This window comes from Rhinatrema bivittatum, chromosome 16 (assembly GCF_901001135.1).
Source record: "Rhinatrema bivittatum chromosome 16, aRhiBiv1.1, whole genome shotgun sequence".
NCBI classification, from domain to species: domain Eukaryota; kingdom Metazoa; phylum Chordata; class Amphibia; order Gymnophiona; family Rhinatrematidae; genus Rhinatrema; species Rhinatrema bivittatum.
In genome coordinates this window covers 30,984,519-31,007,282 of record NC_042630.1, presented here as the reverse complement: position 1 = coordinate 31,007,282, position 22,764 = coordinate 30,984,519, and the positions used below count along the sequence as shown (strand labels likewise).

The 22,764-nt window shown below is 43.0% G+C and overlaps 1 protein-coding gene across 2 annotated transcripts; it reads right to left on the bottom strand.

The window, feature by feature from the left end:
- Positions 1-6,616: 6,616 nt before the first annotated feature.
- ANP32E (acidic nuclear phosphoprotein 32 family member E) lies at positions 6,617-22,614 on the bottom strand. Of its 2 annotated transcripts, none has more exons than XM_029581132.1 (7): positions 22,364-22,614; positions 16,236-16,385; positions 13,165-13,287; positions 12,357-12,522; positions 10,540-10,670; positions 9,542-9,605; positions 6,617-7,784 (listed from the first exon to the last, which is right to left on the bottom strand). In XM_029581132.1, exons 1-7 carry the CDS (start codon positions 22,415-22,417, stop codon positions 7,711-7,713), a joined length of 762 nt encoding a protein of 253 aa, XP_029436992.1. In that variant the 5' UTR covers positions 22,418-22,614; the 3' UTR covers positions 6,617-7,710. The 2 variants fall into 2 exon arrangements, with proteins under 2 accessions (XP_029436992.1, XP_029436991.1); XM_029581131.1 differs by having other exon boundaries at positions 10,540-10,673; positions 22,364-22,610.
- Positions 22,615-22,764: the final 150 nt, after the last annotated feature.

Below are 22,764 nucleotides of genomic sequence, written 5' to 3'. Positions count from 1 at the left end.
GAAAACAGGCCCACACACACCAAATAATTTTTTGAAAGGCTTATCCTCAGGCAGCTTGTTACCCCGGTGTCTCCTAGGAACTTCATAAGCTGGTCCAAATCCTCACCCAAGACAAGCTTCCCTCGAAAGGGAAAGTTACATAACAGATTTGGAGGATGTGTCTGCCACCCAATTTCAAAACCACAGCAACCGCCTGGCCGCTACCAAAGAAGCCATTCTCCAGGCCAAGGTACACACCAGATTGTATAAGGCATCTGCCACATAAGCGACCCCTGCCTCCAGGCAGGCCGCTTGGGAAGGGGACATGACACTAGAGGAAGCCTGGTCCTGAGGTTTTTGAATCCAGCACAAACAGGCAGGCTTGCACAAACCACCGCTCAAAGAGGAGACCTCAAGATGAAGTTCCAGCTTACAGTCTTACACATCCCTTAGAGCCACAGCACCTGCCAGTGGGATGGTAGTCTTCTTAGTGACCGCCGACCCTGCTGCATCCACCGTAGGTAAGGCACTCCAAATGTTCCTCAAGCACACTTTTCTTATTATTGGAACCTCAGTATTGGGATGCCCTAATTCTAATGCTTCATTAGTATCCTTTGAAGATACCTCCCTCTGACTCATGCACTGCTGCGTGACTGTCTGCTTTCCCCTTTGTTCTAGCATAAAAGATGCTCTCTTCTTTTTAAAGATTAGTACCAGCAGTCTGGTTCCACTTTTCTGAAGGGATGGGCTCCACCTTAACCAGAGACTCCCCCTTCCCCAAAAGGTTCCTCAGTTCCTTACAAAACTGAATCCCTCTTCCTTGCACCATCATCTCATCCATGCACTGAGACTCCTGAGCTCTGCCTCTGGGGACCTGTGTATGGAACAGGAAAATTAGTTCTTACCTGTTAATTTTCATTCCTGTAGTACCACAGATCAGTCCAGACTGGGGGTTGAGCCTCCTTTCCAGCAGGTAAAGACAGACTAAAACTGAAAGGATATCCTATATGAGGACAACGGTGGAGGAGTTGTCAGACAGTACCCTGACCGTTTTGACTCTTATCAAGGGAAGAAACTCCTGAAGAGCCAAGCAAACCACCCGAGTCTCATCGATTGATGTGCCAGTGAGACTGAATCGGCGACCAGAGCCCCTAGGTGGACTGGGAGAGACAGACCGCACCCCAGCCCGACAAGCTGGCGTCTGTGGTTACAAATGTCCACGGGGGAGCTTGGAGAGGCATTCCCTGGAGCAGATGAGGAAGCGAAAGCCACCACTGCAAGTCAACGACTGTAGAGTCCAAGAACGGGAGGACTATGTGAAACTGTTCTGACATCGGCTGCCAGCGAGATAGCAACGCTTTCTGTAACGGTCGCATATGAGCAAAGGCCCATGGAAGCCATGGATCCCAGGACCTGCAGATAGTCCCAGGCCGTTGGGAGAGGCAACGAAATCAGAGTTTGAATCTGGTCGATCAGCTTGAGAGCCCGCACATGAGGCAAGAAGACCTTGCCCACTCGTGTGTCGAAGTGGGCTCCCAGGAACTCTAACTCCTGGGAGGGCTGAAGGTTGCTCTTGGAGAAATTGACCCGAGCAACAAGAGGAGGGCTAAGACGCGATCCACCGCTTGATGGCAGAGAGCCGCCAACTTGGCCCTGATGAACCAGTCATCCAGGTAGGGGTGAACCAGAATTCTTTCCCGGCGAAAAGCCGCCGCCACCACCACCATAATCTTGGTGAAGGTGCGAGGCGCGGTCGTGAGGCCGAAGGGAAGTGCCTGAAACTGGAAGTCCTGGTTGAGTACATGGAAGTGAAGATACTTCTGGTAGTCACGGTGAATCGGAATATGGAAGTATGCGTCTGCAAGATCAAGTGAAGTGAGGAACTCTCCGGGGCGAACCGCTGCAATGACCGCTCGCAGGGTTTCCATGCAGAAATATGGAATCTTGAGAGCCTGGTTGACCCTCTTGAGGTTCAATATCAGGCAATAAGAGCTGTCCTTCTTGGGAATGATGAAGTAAATAGAATACTGGCTGGCGCCAAGCTCCCTCTCCGGTACCAGGACCACAGCACCCAGATTCAGGAGCCTGGCAAGGGTTTGTTCCACCGCATCCCTCTTGGACTGCCCGCCTGGGGAGAAGAGAAAGATCCGGAAGGGGGAGAAGAGAAAGAGATCCGGAAGGGGGAGAACAAGCTCAAAGGCGTACCCGTCTCTGAATGTCGAGGACCCACTGGTCCGACTTGATTTTGACCCACTCCTCGAAAAACAAGGAGACACGGCCACCTATGGAGGAGACAGAGGAATAAGTCAACTGAACTTCATTGTATGGCAGGCTTAGGGCCGGAGCGTGCAGGCTGGCCCTCCCGAAAGGGCCGCCGCCCACGCAAGGGCTGCAACCAAGACTGAGACCGGGAAGAATAACCCCTCAAGGAGCCACCCTGTCCACATGGGGTATTTAGTCTCTGACCCCGGAAGCGAGGAAGAGAGGATGTGAAGGAACAGGCTGGTTTAGGACGGTCCTCCAGAAGCTTATGGACCTTATTATCTCCTAAAGAATCCATAACTTCAAGTTCCTCAAAGAACAGCTTACCTTTGAAGGGCAACGTGCCTAACCGGGCTTTAGAGGACGGATCGACCGACCAATTGCGTAGCCAGAGAAGACGTCTGACGGACACCGCTGAAGCCATTGCCTTCGCCTAAACACGGATGAGATTGTAGAGCTCATCTGCCCCATAAGCAACGACAGCTTCCAGACGCTCAGCCTGCTCTGCCTCTGCCAACAGGAGGTCCTGGGTGCCGAGTAACTGTTGAACCCACCTGAGGCCTGCCTGAAGCACGAGACTGCTGCAGAAAGTCGCCCGGACTCTGAAGATACTTTTCATGTGAGCCTCAAGCTTGCGGTCCTGCCCGTCCTTAAGTGCCGTTGATCCCTCCACCGGGATCGTAGTATGCTTGGTGACCGCAGAGACTGAGAAGTCCACAGAGGGATTTTTCAGTATTTCCAAGCATTCCTCCAGGAGGGGGTAAAGCTTGTCCATGGCACGCCCCACCCGGAGTGCCCCCTCGGGAGCCTTCCATTCCCTCAGGAGAAACAGCTGATGCATGAGATGAAAAGGGAAGGCACTTGCCGGAGCTCTAAGTCCCGGGTCCATATCCTTAGGCAGCGAGTCCATAAGGGTATCCGCGGGGGGCCCCTCCAACCCCAATTCCCGGAGGACAAAGGGGATGAGGGGCTCCAACTCCTCCCTGCAGAACATGTGGAGGACTCTGGGATCGTCCCCCTCCAGGGGGAGGGTAACCTCTGTATCCGGGATAGCGGCAGGATCTGGGGGTACTGGGTCCACTGGAGGGCACCCCGGGACCACTCGCACCCTAAGCGACCCCTGGGACTCTGCAGCCGGGCCAACCATCAACAGCACGGAGCGAGGAATTTTTGCCAGGGAGGGTCCAGAGGGGCCCACTTCTCCTCCTCCTGCAGGCTAGCTAAAAAGGATTTGTGCAGGACGACAAATTCTGGGGAGAAACGGGTCCTGGATTTCCCGGGAGGGGGAGGTGGGGGGCATCTGAAAAAAAATTGCCCCCCCCCCCCCCGAAAACAGCTGCTGAAAAATCCAAGATGACTGCCATTCCCGCGCTTTGCCGACCCAGGAACCCATGCTTTGGGGACTCTATCCCCAGTCTAAATTTGCCTGCCCTGCCGAGGAGGGGCCTTCCCCACCCGGCAGGCAGGCTGAGCAGAGGCCCCCTCATGAAAATCGCTTGGCCCAAGAGAGGCAGGCTGCCTGCCGCGGCATCGGAGCCGCACTGAGAGAAATAAAAAGTTAAAAAGTTGAAAAAAAGCTTGTGATTGACAGCCAGCAGGCCCGGTGTGAAGCAGGGGGGAAACTTGCTGACTCTTGCCTTTCTGGCTGCCGGTTCGAGTCCCTGAAAAGCCTGAAAAAAAGAAGGCTCTACTGCTGTAAAAAAAAGGTAAAGCATAAACTTTAACACTTATTGTAATTTTTTTTTTTTTTTTTTTTAACTGAGCACAGCAGTGGGGTTCTAAGCCCCTCAGGCAGCCAGAGGAGTGGGAGACAAGAACTGGACCACCAGCCTCAGTCCCCACACCAGGAAGCGCCCACGGACTCAGGCTATGTGCCATACAAGGTGGGTAAAAAAATGATACGTCACTTGATGCAAAAGACTGGGAAGCCCCCTCTTGCTTCTGGACTGCTGCCTTCATCTCAAATTTGTTCAGTTCCTAGTTAAGTTTTAGGTTGCTATGGGAGTAGGAATGTGTCTAATTAGCATCCTTTAAATGTATTAGTGAATTCACTATATGTCTGGTAGTGGCCTACAGGGGAAAGATCAAACTCTCAATAAGGTGTGGGGAATTCGTGAAGTGAAAAGGCTGTTTTGTTTTTTTGTTTTAGTGTGAAAGTGGCACCTGCCTATAAATTAAACGAGATGGGGTGGGTAATACAAACAGTCTAACTTCTGTTTATTTACTGCCTTCCTATTAAAAGCATAGACAGACTAAATAATATTCCCCAATACTTTTAAAAAAGAAAGATTTCCCAAGCAGCTCTTACTGATTCCTTTCAGCCATCAGCAAGGTGATCCTCTCCTCTCAGTGTCTGGACTGTTTTGTGGTATTCCAGGAATGAAAGTTAGCAGGTAAAATCGAATTTTCCTTTCCTATTCATACCCCAGCTCAGTCCAAACAAGTGGGATATACCCAAGCTCCTCTATACTGGGCAGGAACCCAAAAGAGCCACTTGAACACTCACCAAAACCCACTGCACTTCCAACCGGTAACACCTGGTGAAAAGTGTGAAGAGAAGACTATATGGCCACACTACAGATCTCTTGTGGCAACACCAACTGACACTCAGCCCAAGAAGTCACTTATGCTCTAGTCGAATGTGCACACATATGCCAAAAAAGAGTCTCCTTTAACCAACGTGCAATAGTGGCCTTATGTCTTCATTCCTTTTTTTGCACCCCCAAACAAAAAACATGATCTGATCATCAGAAACTGTTGGTAATCTTAAGATAACACAACAGGGGCTGCTGCACATCCAAAAAGTTCCTTTGCATTCTTTCCCTCCCCAGACCAATTCAAAAAGATCAAAAGCTCCACTGCCAGGTTAAGGTGAAAAAACACCATCCTTTGGCAAAAAAAAAAAAAAAAAGGTACCATATGCAAGGACACTTCATCCTCCAAAATTCACAGGAACTCCTCCCTACATGACAAGGCCTGAAGCTCTGAAATACATCATTATGAACAAATCGCCACCAGAAAAACAGTCTGCAAAGCGAGATCCTTCAATGATGCCCTTTGCAGTGGTTCAAATGGCAAACTACAAAGAGCTCACAGCATCAAGTTAAGAGGATGCAAAGTGCTTGGCTCCTTTGAGAAATCGTATGATATCCGGATGAGATGCCAATTGCTTGCTCTAACTTCTCAAAGGCATCCCAGGGCCACCACCTGTACTCTAAGTGAATTACAGGCAAGATCCTTAGACAAGCCCTGCTGTAAAAAAGCCAATGTGTGGATATTCACCCTTAATGATTGAGGTCCTCTTGAACATACCAAGGCTTCAAACACTACACCAGGTGGAAAGAGGAAACCAGGATCCCTGGCTTTCTGACCCCTTGATGCTACAGGCTAAAGCCAAATAGGGTTGACCAAACTCCCCACTCACCTGGCTCAACCTGAGGGATGGTCCATAAAGGTATCAGGGAGCATCTCTTCTAATCTTAATTTTTTTTGAGAGACTGCAGGTTTGCACCTGTACCATCTGCTGGAGACAAATACAGAGTGACTGCAGATGGCACTCAGTTAAATAGCAGTGCCTGAAAAGTTTTTAGTTCTTTGCCTCTATCTGCTGGAAGGTATGCATAACACTTGGTCTGGACTGATCTGGGGTATGAACAGGAAAATAGATGATGAATATAAGAATTCAGCTGTTCTGCTTTCAGCTGAAGGCAGAACCAGACCCTTACAAGGGGCATTAAGTCAACATTGAGCTTTTTTTCTGTCTCCATCTGCTGGCAAGGGAATATAACCCACTTGTTTGGACTGGCCAGGCCACCAAGGGAAAAAAAACATTTATGGCTTATCTAGTCTGCCCATCTTCACTACCTGACCTCTCAACCCTTATCTGTCCAAAGCATGCCCAAACCCCTGGTAGGCATTTTCAGGCTCTCACCTCCAACTATGATTCTTACAAAGATGAATATTTAGTCTAATGCTCTTAATACTTGTGATGTGCCAAAGAGCCTTCATCTGCAGTTCATAAGATATATGTAGAGACAAAATAAGGCATGGCTAGAAATTATTTTTTTTTTAAATCTGCAGTGGCACACAATATAATTGGGACTATATCTTTCTGCCACATTTTCTTGGACACATCTTTTGGTACTGGAGGATTTTCTCTCCATACACTGTACAAAATAGTTGCACGATAAGGAATTTTTCATGCCCTGCATAAATAAGTCAGACAGTTCACCAACAGCCCCTGTACACTTTGTAATCTGTAAAATGAACTGCAGAATGCAGAAACCCCCCTCCCCCAAGCAACAATCCATTAGAGTGGGGTTAGAAGGGACAATGGTAATAATTTTCCAAAAAGTATTCATTCATACACAACATGAGAATTACAAAAAAATATTTATATATAATATAGTTGCAAATGTCACATCACCAAGTATTTTTTTCTAATATTTTAATACACTCATTTTTAAAATTTAAAAAAAAAAACCGCTTTTATCAAGCCATTTCCAAATTGTTTGCCAACTGCCTATTACATTCTTTAAAAAAAATTCTCAGGCAAGTAACACCTTCAGTATGGGAGATCGACACTGTGTGGATATACATGCCACACTGCAAGTTCGGTACTCCTGAATTTGTTTTTGGGGAAGAGGGAACAGGGGGAAGAATGTGTCCATATTCTACTAGCTCCAGTGTAGGCTACTGCGCCAAAGTAAAATTTGATGGATATTCACAGGGATTTTCATAGAATTCTTCCAGGTCAGGTACAGTGTTTAATGTGACACTGACAAAGTCCAATGCCTTACTGAGTTTTATACCTATACATATCTAGAAAGATATATAACTATATATATGTGTGTATGTACATGCATATAGTTATAAACATAAGCAAAAACATCTAATGATTAGTCTGCTTACAGATCTAAGCAGTAACACCACCTGACTATAAAAATAAAGGGGTTATAATTTACATAAACTATCAATCTGGTCTCAGAATTATGCTCAATGTTACAGAAAAAAAAATCAAAAAACTTTACAATTTAAGGAAAAAAGGGCCATCCGTGGACTTGGTTCTATCAACATACAGAATTCTTGATACAGTTAGTTTATAAATAAGTGTAGAAATCTGAAAAACTGAGCGATGTAGGACTTTTTTTTAAGCAGTAAGCTAAATGCAAGGAGCAACACAGTGAACTAATTAGTAAAATGCATATATTAAAAAGTCAAAATAAAATCTTGGGGCAAAAAACTCAAAGGTTTGGGAATTAAAGGGTAGGTGCTCTTTTCTACATAAATGACCAGTAACAGGCTATTACATCTTACTTGGAATGATAAAGAGGGCAAAAGTTTGTAAAACCACACCTTTCCTATAAAAATTAACATTTCATCTTCATTAAGAACATCTATGGTACATGAAGAGACATGATCACTCTATTGCAAAGTCTGGAGCTTAAAAAGGGTTCTGGTCCTGGGCCTTCAATCATCATCTTCATCACCTTCATCTTCTGGGTCCCGTTTCCTTTTCTCTCCTTGAACACCTTCCTTCACTTCTAAGCCAAGATGAAGTGGGGGAGAAGAAAAATATATGGTAAATGATATCCAGGTACATACAGTAGACATGCCTAAGCACAGAAGTGCTCTAAACAAAACCATGGGATTACTGCAACCACAAAATACATTACTGCATTTTAAAAACCAAACAAAAAATCTTCACTCAAACTAAGTCTCTGGTTGGTATGCTAACTGCACCATTAGCTAAGAAAAGAGGAAGACTTCAGAAAGCTGTGACGAGCATCCACCTGTTCCACTCAATCTGATTTAAATTCTTTAATGGGAGAAGGAGGGGGCTGGAGGAAGACCAACCCAACCTGGACCCTGGCCCGACTTCTTCATAGGTGAGAGGGAGGGAGTTTGGCATGTTGGGCGAGAGGGGGACTTGCCAGACAGACCTACTCACCCAGTCCGATCATGCCAAGCAGGAGAGGAACTCTACTCAAAGAGGATGGGCAACTTTTTTTTTTTTTTTGCATGGACTGGCAGGCAAATGGATGAGTCCAAAAGGGCAGCACATTTTTTCAGTTTAGCATGTTTTCTTTTGTATGCCTGGTCTATTTGCACATTATTTCCTTCCAGTATCCCATGGGGCTGCATTTTTTACTCGTACATTAAATAGAACCCATGCTAAAAACTAACTCCAATTTTAGCATGGGTTTTATTACACCAGCTCTACAAATAGGAAAGCTGGGCTTAAATCCAGCTATGAGCACAGGGGGTGGAAGTTTAATTTACATACGTATATCAGTGTAGCCCGAAACTTTTACTTCCAAGCCGGCAAAGTACTTTAAAAAAAAAAAAAAGAATGCTCTAAAACAATTAAATGCAAATCCCAAATGTTCCCTTGGATTAAATGGCTTTATGTCCTACCAAAAGAAACATCAAGCTGCTGTATAGGATCATGGTAAATCCACTGTCAGGAACAACTGACTTTCTCCAACAGGCAGAGTAGGTAAGTGCCTGTAGGCAGCAGCCCTGAGTCACCTGTTTTTACATCTGTCATGGTGCTGTAACATTTTGGGGGAGGGAGGGAAGTCAGCTGTCCACATGCCTAAGAGCAGCTGGGGGTATAAATGCACCACAGCTAGCTGATTTGACTTTTAAAGAGTCAGTATATTTTGAGAATGTCTTTAAAGCTAGAATGAATTTTGCCTGCAAATTTTACTCCATGCAAACTTTACTACTGTGCACTTTAACAAGAAACTTGCTGAATACAAACATTCTCAATACATCAAATGACAGTCCAGGCAATCCAATCAGAATCCAGCCTATGAAAAGTTCAACTAACTGGATGCATTTGTGTTCATAAAGAGAGAAAAGCTAAGACCCCCAAAATCCAGCTCCCAGACTAGTGCCTTAAAATGAAGCAATTGCATGGAAGCCCAAGTGTGTATATGCAGTTAAACTGAAAACTTACATAAAAGAGGAACACCAGTCACCCTCCCAACCAACCTTCTCAATCAGGCATTCTGTGACTGGCCCAGTACTAGGTGTGGATACAGGCAGTCAGTTCTCCTAAGAACTCCTTTAGCTCAATAGTAGAGTCCCTTGTAACAAGTGGCAACAATGTAGAGAATCAAACCTTAAACACCTATTTCAGAATTCACTCTCGTCCCCATTACCTGATTTCAGTTAACACTTTACAATAGTTTAGTCAAAACTCAGTGAGCTGTGAATTTATTCAAGGGTCAAGCAATGAACCCTGAAATCCTGGTGGCCAAACATCTCAGACCCAGTATGCACCAAAACCTACCCTCTTCTTCCTCTTCCTCCTCATCACCTCCCTCTTCAACATAGTCATCATCATCCTCTTCATCCTTAAAACATACAGAGAACTCAAAATGTTAGGTTTTATTTTTACTAAACATAACCCTGCAAAAATAGGCAGTATTCCCTATGGTACTACTAAGGCTGCAACTAGTCTGGCTTTCAGAATAAGCCAACTAAGCTACCCAGATTTTTAAACCAAAATTGTATGTAAATATATCTAACATACATTATAAATACATTTTTAGGATATCTATAAACTACTTTCTTTCAATCAAAGATACCAAGATGAGTTACAAAATAAAATACACAATCATAAAAGTTAGACATTTGCAATTTTAAGCACTACAGTTCTGTAGTATATGATCTAGCTGCAAGCATGTCTGGCAATCTTATTTATTCAACTTTATAAACCACTTCACAATAAAATACATTCCCCCTCCCTCCACCCCCAAACTCCAAATTTCAAGCTAATACAAGTAAAATACTAATCTGATTACAAAATAATTTAACATAAACCTCTTAGTAAAAGCAACACTTCTATAAACAAGATTACTCAAAATAGGCCTTAACTAGTGGTAATAAATGAAAAGTAATAAGCAAAAATGTAATCAAGGTTTCCAAAGATCCACCCTTGCTTCACTACACTGTTTCACGAAAAGGCGATTCACACTTCCATGTTTTCACTTAACAGTTACAGATAAGTCAATAGAATTTTTTTTAAAGAAAAAAAATGCAAAGAATAGTTTCTTTTAATAGACATACCAGGACATCAGCAACCATGTGCTCATACCATCCAAACTAACTCAAGAACAAGAATTTGCAGCTGGGCTCAGGAGAAGCAGAAAGGACCCACATTTTGCTATTATACTTTTGAATTATAGATATTTCCTAAGGATTTACCATCTCCATCTCTCAAAGTCTACAAACACAAGACACAAAACATGAACAGATGGGTTTTGTTCCCACATGACAGGCTCTTACCTGAATCCCTTCTTTCATCAAATATGAAAGGCCCACTTCCTCCTCCTCTTCCTCCTCCCCTCCTAAATCTGACCCTTCATCATCTTCCTCTTCATATTCTCCTGGTGAGCCAGGTTCATCCTCATCGTCATCTTCTGAAAACACACACACTGTGGGATTAGCCCTCATTTTTAACAGATCCTTGGCACTGTTAGTGAAGCACATGCCCAAGCTGAGGCAAGAGGGATTTTGTAGAATTCTGCAACTTTGCAAAGAAATATTCAAACACACTGAGCAACCAAATCGGTTACCTGATCATTTTAATTCCTGGAATACAACAGATCAGTCCAGACAAGTGGGTTTTACATCCCTACCAGGAGGCAGCAGAGAATAAAAACTTTTCAGGCACTGCTATTTAACCGAGTGCCACCTGCAGTCCCAGCAGTATTGACCTGTACCCAAGCCAAAATGACTACTTCCCCAAACTTCAAGGACTTCTCCAAAAAATACTGAGCCCTCAAGTTAAAGCAATGAAAAAACATCCAATCTTGTTCAATTTCTGAATCACCAGCAGCATCCAGAAGCAGGAAACGTCTTTCATAATAAGAGGATGGAATCCGGACTGATCTGTGGTATTCAAGGAACCAAAATTAGTAGTAAGAACCACTTTTCCTTTCCTGTTCATACCACAGATTAGTCCAGACAAGTGTTATGAACCCAAGCCCCTCTACAATGGGTGGGAACCTGAAAGTGCACACAGCACACCGTCACCAAATGTAGCCTCTTCCGGGGCCTTGACATCCAAATGGCAATGTTTAGTAACATTAGCTACCGGACCAAGGCACTCATCTGAAGGACCACAGAAATCACCTCGGGAATTCTCAACTGGGGGAGAGACCATTTGACATCACCGCAGGAGAGCGAGGTGATTAATTTTCTGTTTCTCCTATCATTAAATCCAAAGCAATCCCCAATAGAGAAATGCCCGTCCATCTGCTGGAGATGAATACTGGCTGGCTGATGTCAATGCAGAAGCATATACATGGCCATGTCACTTTGCTCAGTCTATCTGCTGGTAGAGGTGCGTAGCCCAGTGGTCCTGAACCCATCAGTATATGTGCTAGGAAAGTAGAATTACTGCTGCCCTGTTTTTACCTAATTCTGTATGTAGTTAAGAACATATAAAATTAAGTCCTCAGCCCCGTAGGTTCCAAACTTTCATTCTGAAGGTAAATAAAATTAAGTTTTTTGAATGATACGCCACTATCAGTCATCTTATTATAAACCTAAAATTGTGATGTTCAAACTTGCACCACAGGGAAAAAAATAAATAAATAAAAAGAGGACCTATTGGTTGTCCCAGTACATTGATGCCCAAGCTTCATTTGGGGAATACATGAAGTGTTTTGTGTATAAAGGGTCTATAGCAACAATTTCCAAATCTGTCCGGGGGGGGGGGGGGGGCGCGGACAACCCCTAAGTAGTTAAGTTTTCGGGATATCTAGAATGAACATAACAAATCTGCATGCAATGGAGGCAGTGCATGCAAATTTCTCTCATGCATATTCATTTTTGATATCCTGAAAACCTGATTGGCTGAGAATCATCCATATCAGGTTTAGGAACCACTGGATTATGATATGTACAATACATACAGATTAAGCAGTGTTTAGCTCTATCAAAAAAGGCTTTTCCTGGATAGATCTTTGTTCCAGAGGATAAGATGCAAGCCTGGTAGGTCATTAGTCAATGCCAAACCCCGACACTCAATAAGAACTGAGCATTTACAATGACCCACAATATGAAAACTTTCTGCATGCCAAAACTTTTAAGATTACCATCATCTTCGTCTTCCTCAGAGTCCGGTGCCTCATTGTCCTCCTGATCAAAGCCATCAAGGAAAGTGATTTGCGAAAGCAGCTCAAATATGCTCTCTCGATAATCTTCCAGGTTTGTGATCTCACAGTTAAACAAGTCAAGACTCTTCAGGTTTTTAAGGTTTTGCTGAAAAAGCAACAGCATGTTATTTTCTGTTTAAATGTGGTTTAGCACATGCTAAGTTTCATCTCAAGGTGGCCAGGCTTCTATGTCAGGAGCAATGTTCTTATTGCAAAAGGGGTATTTCTTTACAAAAGATACATTCAAGGTTCAGAGTACTAACATATTTTAGTTTGGTATACAGATCCCAATTCTGCAATTCTTTTCACTAAGAAAAATGGGACAGAGCTGCAATGGTACGACATTTGCCTAGTTTCAAATCAGTCTTATTTACAAACATGACTGCTGGGCTTGGTAATCTAGTTGCTATTTTCTCAAGGTGATTACCTCTGTATTACACACAGGGTAAAGATGACAATTAAAAAAAAAAGCCTAGTTTGCTTAAATTTCTCTCTCATGGCAGGTTCGATGGCTCAGTAGCAAGTATGTACTGCCATGCAGAAAATCTATTTGATTCCCAAATCCAGTTTCTGTGCTCTGGGCCAGCCAGGGAATGCACAGCCTCTGGACAGGAGCCTTTCCCGCTGCTCAATGGCACCACCTAGTGGCCAGACTCCAATCCCTCTATTAAGGATAAGGTGTCCAAATCTTTACAGTCTCCAGTACACATGATGCAGAGCCAAAGTTGCATCGAGATTATATACTCACAAGGGCTTCCACTGTACTGAGATCTTTGATTTTGTTGCCACTTAAGTTGAGGTACGTGAGGTTCGGACACTTTTCTGCTAGGATCTCTAGTCCTCCAGAGATACTATTATCACTCAGCTCCAACTGCAAGCAAAAGGAAAAAGAAAAAAAGTCAAACATAAAAAGCACACATTTTATGTAACAATACTATCTGGGCTCTCAGCTGCTCTAAAAAGTACAACACAAGCTTGCAAGTCCATTCCTGTAGAAGAGGATAAAAAGATGGAATGCTACAGCAATTAGGGGCATAAAGGAAAATTGGTTCTCTTATGCTAGTTTTCGTTCCTGGAATACCACTGAACAGTCCAGACTCCTGGGTTTTGCCTCCCTTCCAGCAGATGGAGACAGAGAAAGTTTCACTGACAATGGCATATAATCTGATGTGCCACCTGCAGTCCCTCAGTATCGACCTATACTGAGCAGGATAAAAGGTGGAACCCCACCCTGGAAAAAATCTTTGCAACTCCAAACCAGAAGAACAAATCTGAAATCCTGAGCAGCTCTGCAGCCTATATACAATAGGAATACAACAATATGAGCAGACTTCTCATCACACAGGGTGGGACTCTCGACTGATCCGTGGTATTCCAAGAACGAAAATTAGCAGGTGAGAACCAATTTTCCTTTCCTGTTCATACCCGGATCAGTCCAGACTCCTGGGATTTAACCAAGCTTCCCTAATTAGGGTGGGACAGCGAAAATCCCACACACCTCTGGGGCCTGGACATCCAAATAATGAACAGCAAAAAAGTGCAACAACTTCCAGTAGCTGCCCGACAAATTTCTTATGGCGACACCTGCTGTCACTCAGCCCAAGAAGCTGCCTGTGTCTGAACTGAGTGAGCCCTCAATCCCACTGGGTCAGGACACCCCTTACAGATATAAGCCAAGCTTATTGCTTTCAGCAACTATATGTTGCTACTGTGAACTTTGAAGCTTTCTGCCCTCTCTTATGGCCACTCCACAGCACAAAAAAATGGTCAGACACCCTAAAGCTATTGGTGGCCCCACCAGCTATGCATCCCTGGCAACAAAACGACTGAGTCAGGCAAGGGTCCCCTACCTCAAAAAATGGGAGGGATAGCCCCACCAGAGCCTCATCACCTCCTGGGAGGAATTACTCAAAATACTGTGACCCTTTTCTTGTTTTGGACTGCAGGGATTTGTACCTGGTGTGCCACCTGCAGAATTGAGGTACTGCAGGTGGCACACCAGGTTATATGCCAGTGTCAGTAAAACTCTGTCTCCATCTGCTGGAAGGGAAGCAAAACCCAGGAGTCTGGACTGATCCAGGTATGAACAGAAATGTAGATTGCTGATTTAAACAGGAAAACTTCAGGCCTGGTATAGAAAGAAAATGATTGAAAACGAACCATATCCTAAATTTTTCTAATGTGTTACTACCATCTACAACATTTAGTCTAACACAAACATCTCACAAACTTCTCCAACACATAAAACCTTATCTTGAACCAAATGACTTCTGAACCATACTGCAATCACTATTATTTTCAAGTATAGACTATTGCAACTCCATACTAATTGGTATTCCCAAATACATTATACGCCCATTACAAATTATTCAAAATACAGCTGCCAGACTAACAAATAGTTCAAGTTGTGAACATATCACTCCTATTCTAAAACAATTGCATTGGATAGCCATATTGTTCCGCATTCAATATAAACTGGGATTAATTGTTAATTCCTTAATGTTTAATTTACATTCACCTTGGGCAAACAATTATGAAATTCTACTCCCCGGCAAGTTCACTTCACTCAGCAACCAAGTACCTCCTTGATATTCCCTCGCCAAAATTGATACGCCTCGATGAAACACGAGAAAGAGCTCTCAGCAGCAGGTCCAATATTTTGGAATTAAAAAGCTGTAATGACGGCAAAATATTTTTAAAATATCTGAAAACTCACCTTTTTAAGATTGCCTTTAGTTACTAATCTGTCTTAGTTGACCCTTTGTTTTAGAGATTTTGATTTCATATTTTATGTTAACAATTTGACATATGTTTGATATTGTGAAATATTGAGTGTATTTTTGTAATCTGCCCTGAATATGAGCAGGCAGAACAGAAATATTTTAAAATATTTTCAATATTTACTTTTGATATATCTGAAGACAGCAGCTGACATCTCTTTATAGTATTAACATTAGTAGAGCTCAGTGAGAACTGGGCAGGTCAATATTTGCAGCCTTAACTTGCATCTTCTGCACCATAAAGTTAAACAGAAGTAAAAGAAAAAAAACCTTCCAACAGTCACAATTCACTATAAAAACTTTGCATTATGAAGCAAACTTCCATATATATTCTGGGAAAGAAAATAGGATTTTATTTGGCCCAGTTTCCTCCTGCTTCCCTTTGGACTTCAGCTCAGTCAAAAACAGCACTAGATCTGCTGCCATGACCCTTCATTCATAACTACCTGGAGATTTGCCCCCTGCCATTTTATATCCTCTCCCAACTCAACTTGTTTGAATGAGTACCTGGCCCAGCACCCACTCAATTAGGCAAACAGTTGACCTAGAAGCCCAATCCTGCTCAACCATGGAAATAGCTAGGCTGTTGCCCTAGGAGCAGAAATGCACAAGTGCTCTACCAGATGTCCTAGGCCGAGCCTTGGATCATACTGCACCAGTCCAGAATGTGCTGACATTTTTTGGAGAGAGATAATACCAGCCTTTGACTGTACCATCCTATATTCTGGTGACATGACAAAAAAGTGAAACCTCTATCTCCATCTGTTAGCGGGCAGTGATAACCCACACATCTGGACCAGTGTACCAGGACAAGGAAATGCAGGTTACAGTTATGCTTCATTTTGCAGTAAAACAGGCCCCAGTAATACTTCAGCCCAATCAACTGCAGAGTGGGAGATGTGATATTCCATAGCACAGAAGAATTAACCAAATAGGCACCCTAATGGTGCTGGCTAAGTCACAAAGTCAAACACTTGATCTGCAACTCATGCAAAATTCAGAGTAAGATAGCCAAAGTAAACACCCCAAAATCACTTACTTTTCTGAGCTTACTCAACGTGGGTAGCTTGGCCAGCGAGGTCAGCTCTACATTAGCCATACTAAGAAATTCTAATTCTTTGAAGTTTTCATTTAGGCCTTCGATCTCCCCATTGTTGGAGTGACAATTATCTAGTACCAGCTCTGCCACCTGCAAATAGAAGAACACAAAATGCTGAACCTGCAGCAGAAGTCATGCTGGACCCAGTTACATAAAGGATGTGCATTATATTCATGGCTGAAAAATCAAGAATCCATGAGTCTGAATTCCAGTTCTGCATCTGAAACACTGATTTCCACCAATGGATATTTAAAACACTGATTTGTTCTGCAGCACCCACGTCTCATAACAGCAGTCTTGAAATTTGACCAAGATCCTGTAAAGTAGTAAATACTTCCAGAAAACAGGTGGCTTAAATTCTCTTGTTTTGCCTGCTAGAAGATGGTCTTGGAAAACTAATGCTCCTGCTTTTTTTTTTTCCAAACAAATGTCTGAGGGCACCAATATGTAACATCTAACAGTGCTTTAGAAATATGTAAGCATTCCATAATGATGCATTCTTATGCCGTAGTACATAATTCTATCACCCATGCGAGATTACCATCACAGTGCCTTTTACAGCATTATGATAAGATCAACTATTTTGTTTAAAAGAGAATCACTTTCAGTCTTAAGTCACATCCCCTTTCAAACAAAGATGCTGCCAGTTTCCCACCATCACCCTCTTCAAAGTCTCCCATTTCAATGCATTTTAGCAAGCGATTATGGCTGGCATTAAGTCACCATTAAGATAAGATACTGCTTGCTTGACACTTGTTTTATGGCATTACAGGACAACTGCTCAGTTTACTGGCTAAAATTCTGGTTCAGCTACCACACAGCAAATAAAATTACTCCGAATGAGTTTTCAGGAGCCAGTTTCTCTGACTGATGCCATCCATGGGTATTAGAAGCCCCTAGTCTGACAGTTTTATTCATTACAAGGTCACTTCAGACATCCCCCCACTCCTTTTTTTTGGGAGCAAATAATGTGTTTGTCATGCATCACCAGTATCTTCCTATGATACCAGCTTCTGTACTCAACAGTAACCAACCCTTACTACCCTCTCCATAGTGTGAACACCATAAAACCATTTTAGCTCTGAATGAATGTCAATAGGGTTAACGAAGTGTCACTGTAAAACTGTCATCTGAAGCAAGAACAGGTTCTCTCCTCTAGATGGGGCAACAAAGCTAGCAGCTCATCTAAAATGATTTCTGGTCCTTGTCTTCCAGGGAAATGAACTGGGTAGAAACTCTATACACAACGGATTGCTAAATCACTGCTCATATTGGCACTTGTGGAAAAGTTTGTAGATCAAGCAGCAGCACTAGATAATTCAGCTGGCAATTAAGCAGTGGAGTAGCAGCCCAGTGGCAAAATCAGCAGGAAGAGAAGCCATAATAAAAGGTGCACAATTAAAAAAAAAAAAATGTGTAACAAGGAAACCTAGGACAAGGCCAATCACATGAGAGGTCCATGTTAACCGGCATGGTGATTTTCACAATAGCCTTGGTTGCTTTAATAAGATGATTTAAATCTGTTACTAATAGCAATCATGGTAAACAGCTGTTAAGCACACAAATAAACCCACAAACACCAACCGGTGTATTCCAGTACACACCAATGTAAACAAACCCAAAAACAACAATGTACTGGTCTCTAATTAATGTAGCACACTAACGCCTAACATACTTATGTAAGACCCTCTAATCACGAGCAGACAGTAATATGAACAACTCGTTTATCATAGGGGTCTGTTACTTTAATAGTAATACTCCGTGTATTTAGTTTTCTTAATTTTTTAGTTTTTTTTATAAAAGTTACCACGATAATTATAGGGCAAACCTCCCAACTAAAGTCATAAAAATGAATCAGGTACTTATCCACACTGAAAAGGTCCCAGATAACCCGACATGGCCATGTTTCGGACAGCAGTCCTGCTTCAGGGGAATGTTGGAAACCGATTCAGAAAACCATCTTCTTTGTGGCTCAGCAATCCATCTTCTTGCGGCGCATTTGTACGTACCAATCCTTTTCTCAAAAGGCGAGCTGAATTTCAACCTGCTGCTTTTCAACCAAGCGCAGCGGGTTGAAATTCAGCTCGCCTTTGAGAAAAGGATTGGCACGTACAAATGCGCCGCAAGAAGATGGATTGCTGAGCCACAAAGAAGATGGTTTTCTGAATCGGTTTCCAACATTCCCCTGAAGCAGGACTGCTGTCCGAAACATGGCCATGTCGGGTTATCTGGGACCTTTTCAGTGTGGATAAGTACCTGATTCATTTTTATGACTTTAGTTGGGAGGTTTGCCCTATAATTATCGTGGTAACTTTTATAAAAAAAACTAAAAAATTAAGAAAACTAAATACACGGAGTATTACTATTAAAGTAACAGACCCCTATGATAAACGAGTTGTTCATATTACTGTCTGCTCGTGATTAGAGGGTCTTACATAAGTATGTTAGGCATTAATGTGCTACATTAATTAGAGACCAGTACATTGTTGTTTTTGGGTTTGTTTACAAACAGCTGTTAAGATCATGAATAATCACTGCTCTGGTTAACAGAATATTGCCTTCTAAGTCACTAATCACAAGCAGTTTTCAAGAAGCTTTGTTCAGCTGCTTTGCAAGGGTCACCAGTGAAAGAAACATGAGGGCCTTGGTCATAATGGAGTTTCCCATTCCATACCTATGGAAAACACTTTTTTTTTAAATAAAACAAGAGGCCCATTTAGTCAGGTTAATCAAATTAAGCCTTAGGAACAAGCAAATAACTTCCAGCTTCACTCATTGCAGAAACGTCAACTGTAAGCTGCCAGTCACTTACTAATCAAGTCCAACAGTCAATCCTAACTCACAGCTGACAGCAGAGTGAATGAAATTTCTGAAGGGGATTTAACAAACACAACCTGCCCAGCAATAAATATATAAACCTCCCTCTCCATTCCCCCACCCCTCCAAAAAAAAAGTAATAATTTCATCAACTTCAGGAAGTAGTCACTTGTGTGTATTTTGAAGTTTAAGTTTGAAACTTGTATTTTTTGTCAGGCAATATAGCACATACTGTTATACTATGTAAATTATTTCTAAGGCAGCTGACAATCAGAGATAGCATTAGCTCCCCTGTATGTTTATACATTACACACACACACAACACAAACAGCCCAATCTACTAGAAACCAGGAGTAGCAATACAAACACAAATAAGGTTTCCAGGTCAATAATATAATTCATAGACGCCGATCTATAATGTTGTGTTGAAAATTAATATATGTAGGACTACTACCAACTGGATCTGCTAATCAGTCAGACCCAACATAGGAGGAGTCACATTACTTTATTTAATAATTATTTTTAGTCTTTTGTCATATTTGTCTTTTTGTCATTTCAAAAAATATTGCCATGGGAAATGACGATGCTTTCGTTTAATGCAAAACTCACACCAAAATAATAGCAGTACTTAGCTTCAGAAATGCAGTCCACACCAGTGCATGGCATCTGAAGCACAAGCTGCTTTTGGCTCCTACATACTTTACTGAATATGCATTTCTGCAGTAACAAGACATTTGCAAGGCTGTGTGTTTCAAAACCACTATACTTGTATTGTATATACAGCATTCATGCATCGCTGGAAGTTTGCCCCATTCCTCCTCCACATACTAACAAATGGTGAAGAAAACATGTGGCATACAGATACACTCATATGATATTTATAATCATTCTTAAGCCTTCCTTACAGCCAGTTCGGGTGGCTCAGTGGCAGAGCACAACCATGCTGCTAGGTTAAGGAAAAAACCCCTAGGTTTTATGTGCACCTTCAGATTCAGTTCAAGGTGCCAGCAGTTTCACTGCTGCTTCCTACAGATACCTGCTTGATAGGTGGTTGGGAGAGAGGAACTATCACTTATTAAAAAAAAAAACCAAACAAAAAAAACAACCCTAACCACACACACTAGTGCAATTCAAACTCACCTCCTACAACTGTTTGAGGACTAGGTGGAATTGTTAGCCCAAGCATTGCCACCAGATGACAGTGCATTGTAAAGTAACGGATAAAAACTGACAACTTCTGCAGCTGTTTGAGGCCTCAGTGGAAATTAGAACCAAATATCTCTGCATAACAGAGGAGTATTTAGTGGGCCATAAACAGAATGACTGAATAAACAGGTTCCAGTTTAGTTTCTTCCTAAGTGCTATATCGAGTACGCAGCTTTAAGCTCATTCAGGAGTGAATTTCAAAAATTGGGAGAGGCAATACTGCTCATAAGCTTCTGAGATTCTGACAACCCAATATGTTTTAGAGAAGGAACATTAGTAGGTTCTGGTAAGTTGATCAAAGTTGTCAATAAAGACAAGAAAGCCTCAGGGAAAATTTAAACAGTACAGAGCTAGCCCATTTATAGGTTTGTAAACCATTACCAGTACTTAACTTGACTCTCAAAAAGACAGAAGCCTGTGAAATTTCTGCAGCGTTGTAATGATAGGATCATGGAAAGGTGTACTTAGAAATAGACAGCAACATTTTGGACCAATTGAAGGGGTATGAGCAAGGATTGAGGAAGACCTAAATATAATGCACTACAATATTCTAATGGCACCATAACGAATGCTTGAACAGCTATCCAGAAGTCAGTTGTGTTCAAGCTAGGCTTCACATTCTGAAATCTCTACAGGGCAGAGTGAACAAAGGCCAAAGGGAGAATGAAGGCTTGAAACATTTGTTTGGGGCCTCCCCATCAAAAGTGTTATGGAAGGTTGGGATAAGTTCTGCCTAAAGGCAAGAAGAAAGACAAATTAATCAGCCTTGGGAAAAAAATACTTGTGTCATATGGAAATTCTCTCATATGAAAAAAACTATTGCAAGGAGCTGTAGTACTTAACTGTAGCCAAAATGCATTCATAAGGGGAGGAAGGAACGGTAATAAGACAGAAGGAAGACTGAAATTGGGATGGCAAAGGGTGCATTCGTTTATGGAGGCTAGATATCGCGGAGATAAAATATTTGTACGCGTCCCTTCCCAGCGTGGCTCTTGGTGTAGAATCTCTCATGAGTGTTGAGACGAACACTGATGGACCGAGAGCAGGTGATTGGTACTAGTTAAGATTGAAACTATGACAGGGGCAAGAATCCTTGCACCTGTCTGGACGTCTGCAAGATCTTCTATGTAAGGATGTTCATGTAACGATCACGAATGATCCCGCCTCTCTCACATATCTAACCCCAAAGGTTGCCAGGGGCGGGTATTTAGCAGGCCGGTCTCCTCCCTCTCTACTCCAGCCTCCCATCACCCGAGAGGCCCCTCTGGCAATCAGCCAAGCTCACTGACAAGGGGCTGCCATTACTCTACCCTCCACCATGTGCTCAGCACTAAACTTCCCAGGAAGGGTGGGGGGAGAGAACAAGCGGACCCCCACCTGCAGCCATTTAAAAAGGCAACAACCGTGAAGCCAAACGTAACATTAATACCCACCCCCCAAAGTATCCCCCTCCCTGCAGTTAATATGAAGAATCGCGTTTGCCGCCACCGAATCCCGCGCAAAAAGAGACGCGCGGGGCCTCCTCGCAACCCAGCACGAGACACAAACTCGCGGCCGAGTTAGGAAAAAAAATTTAAATCTGATAAATATATGAACTTGTGGGTATAAATCAACTCCCACCCCAAAAAAGAAAAATGAAAACTTTAGGTAAAACAAGTACATCCCTAGCCACCTCGAACTATGTTAACCCCCTCCACACATAAAACCAACAAAAAATAAATTAAAACGAGATATTTAAGAAACTTTCCCCTTCCGCCAGACTGCAAAGTCACACTGGCTATCCCCGGGCTCATCCTTAACACTTTAAATCAGAAAAGTTAAAAGTAATAAAAAATAAATGATAATGGAGGACTTCGGGCTAAATCTTGACCGTTTTTCCCCCCTAGAAGGAGGCCTCTGACCGGCGCCGATTTATTTCTTTAATTTTTAACCTCCTCCCTCCTCATCCCCGGAGGAGACAGGAGGGCGGAAACCGAAATCAATTTAAAAAAAAAAAAAAAGGCAAAGTAGAAGTGAAATATAGAGCAACGCGCGCGGCGCCTTACCTCTCCAGGCGCTTTGTTCCTCAGCTCCAGGTTGATGCGTTTCTTCATCTCCATCTCCCCCCACCCCTCCCCGGGCTCCAAGGAGAATTTATTAAAAAATAATAATAATAACAATAACCACAAACTTACGTAACCCAATTATTACTAATAATAACGAATAAAAGCCTCTGGCTTCGCCCCTCCCCCACCCTTCGCGCCTTGGCTGCTTCCTCTTCAATGGCCGCCGCACAACTGAGCCTCCATTACGCGGCACGGCCTGCCCCAGCCGCCCTCCTCTTCCTCTGCCCCCACCCACCTGCCCGCCAGGGCCCGCCCCCTACGGCTGCCCATTGGCCAAGCCCTGAGCCATCTGGCCAGGCATTGGGCCGGCCGCACACTCCATCCGGGGCCCGGACTCTGAC

What these genes read in the sequence shown, in the direction of transcription:
- ANP32E (XM_029581131.1), bottom strand. Translation starts at nt 22,417, where the DNA reads ATGGAGATGAAGAAACGCATCAACCTGGAGCTGAGGAACAAAGCGCCT. An exon ending in CGTTGAGTAAGCTCAGAAAA is followed by an intron (nt 13,288 to 16,235) that starts GTAAGTGATTTT and finishes TTTTGCTTGCAG; the next exon opens with TTGGAGCTGAGTGATAATAG. An exon ending in TGAGGAAGACGAAGATGATG is followed by an intron (nt 10,674 to 12,356) that starts GTAATCTTAAAA and finishes GTGTGTTTTCAG; the next exon opens with AAGATGACGATGAGGATGAA.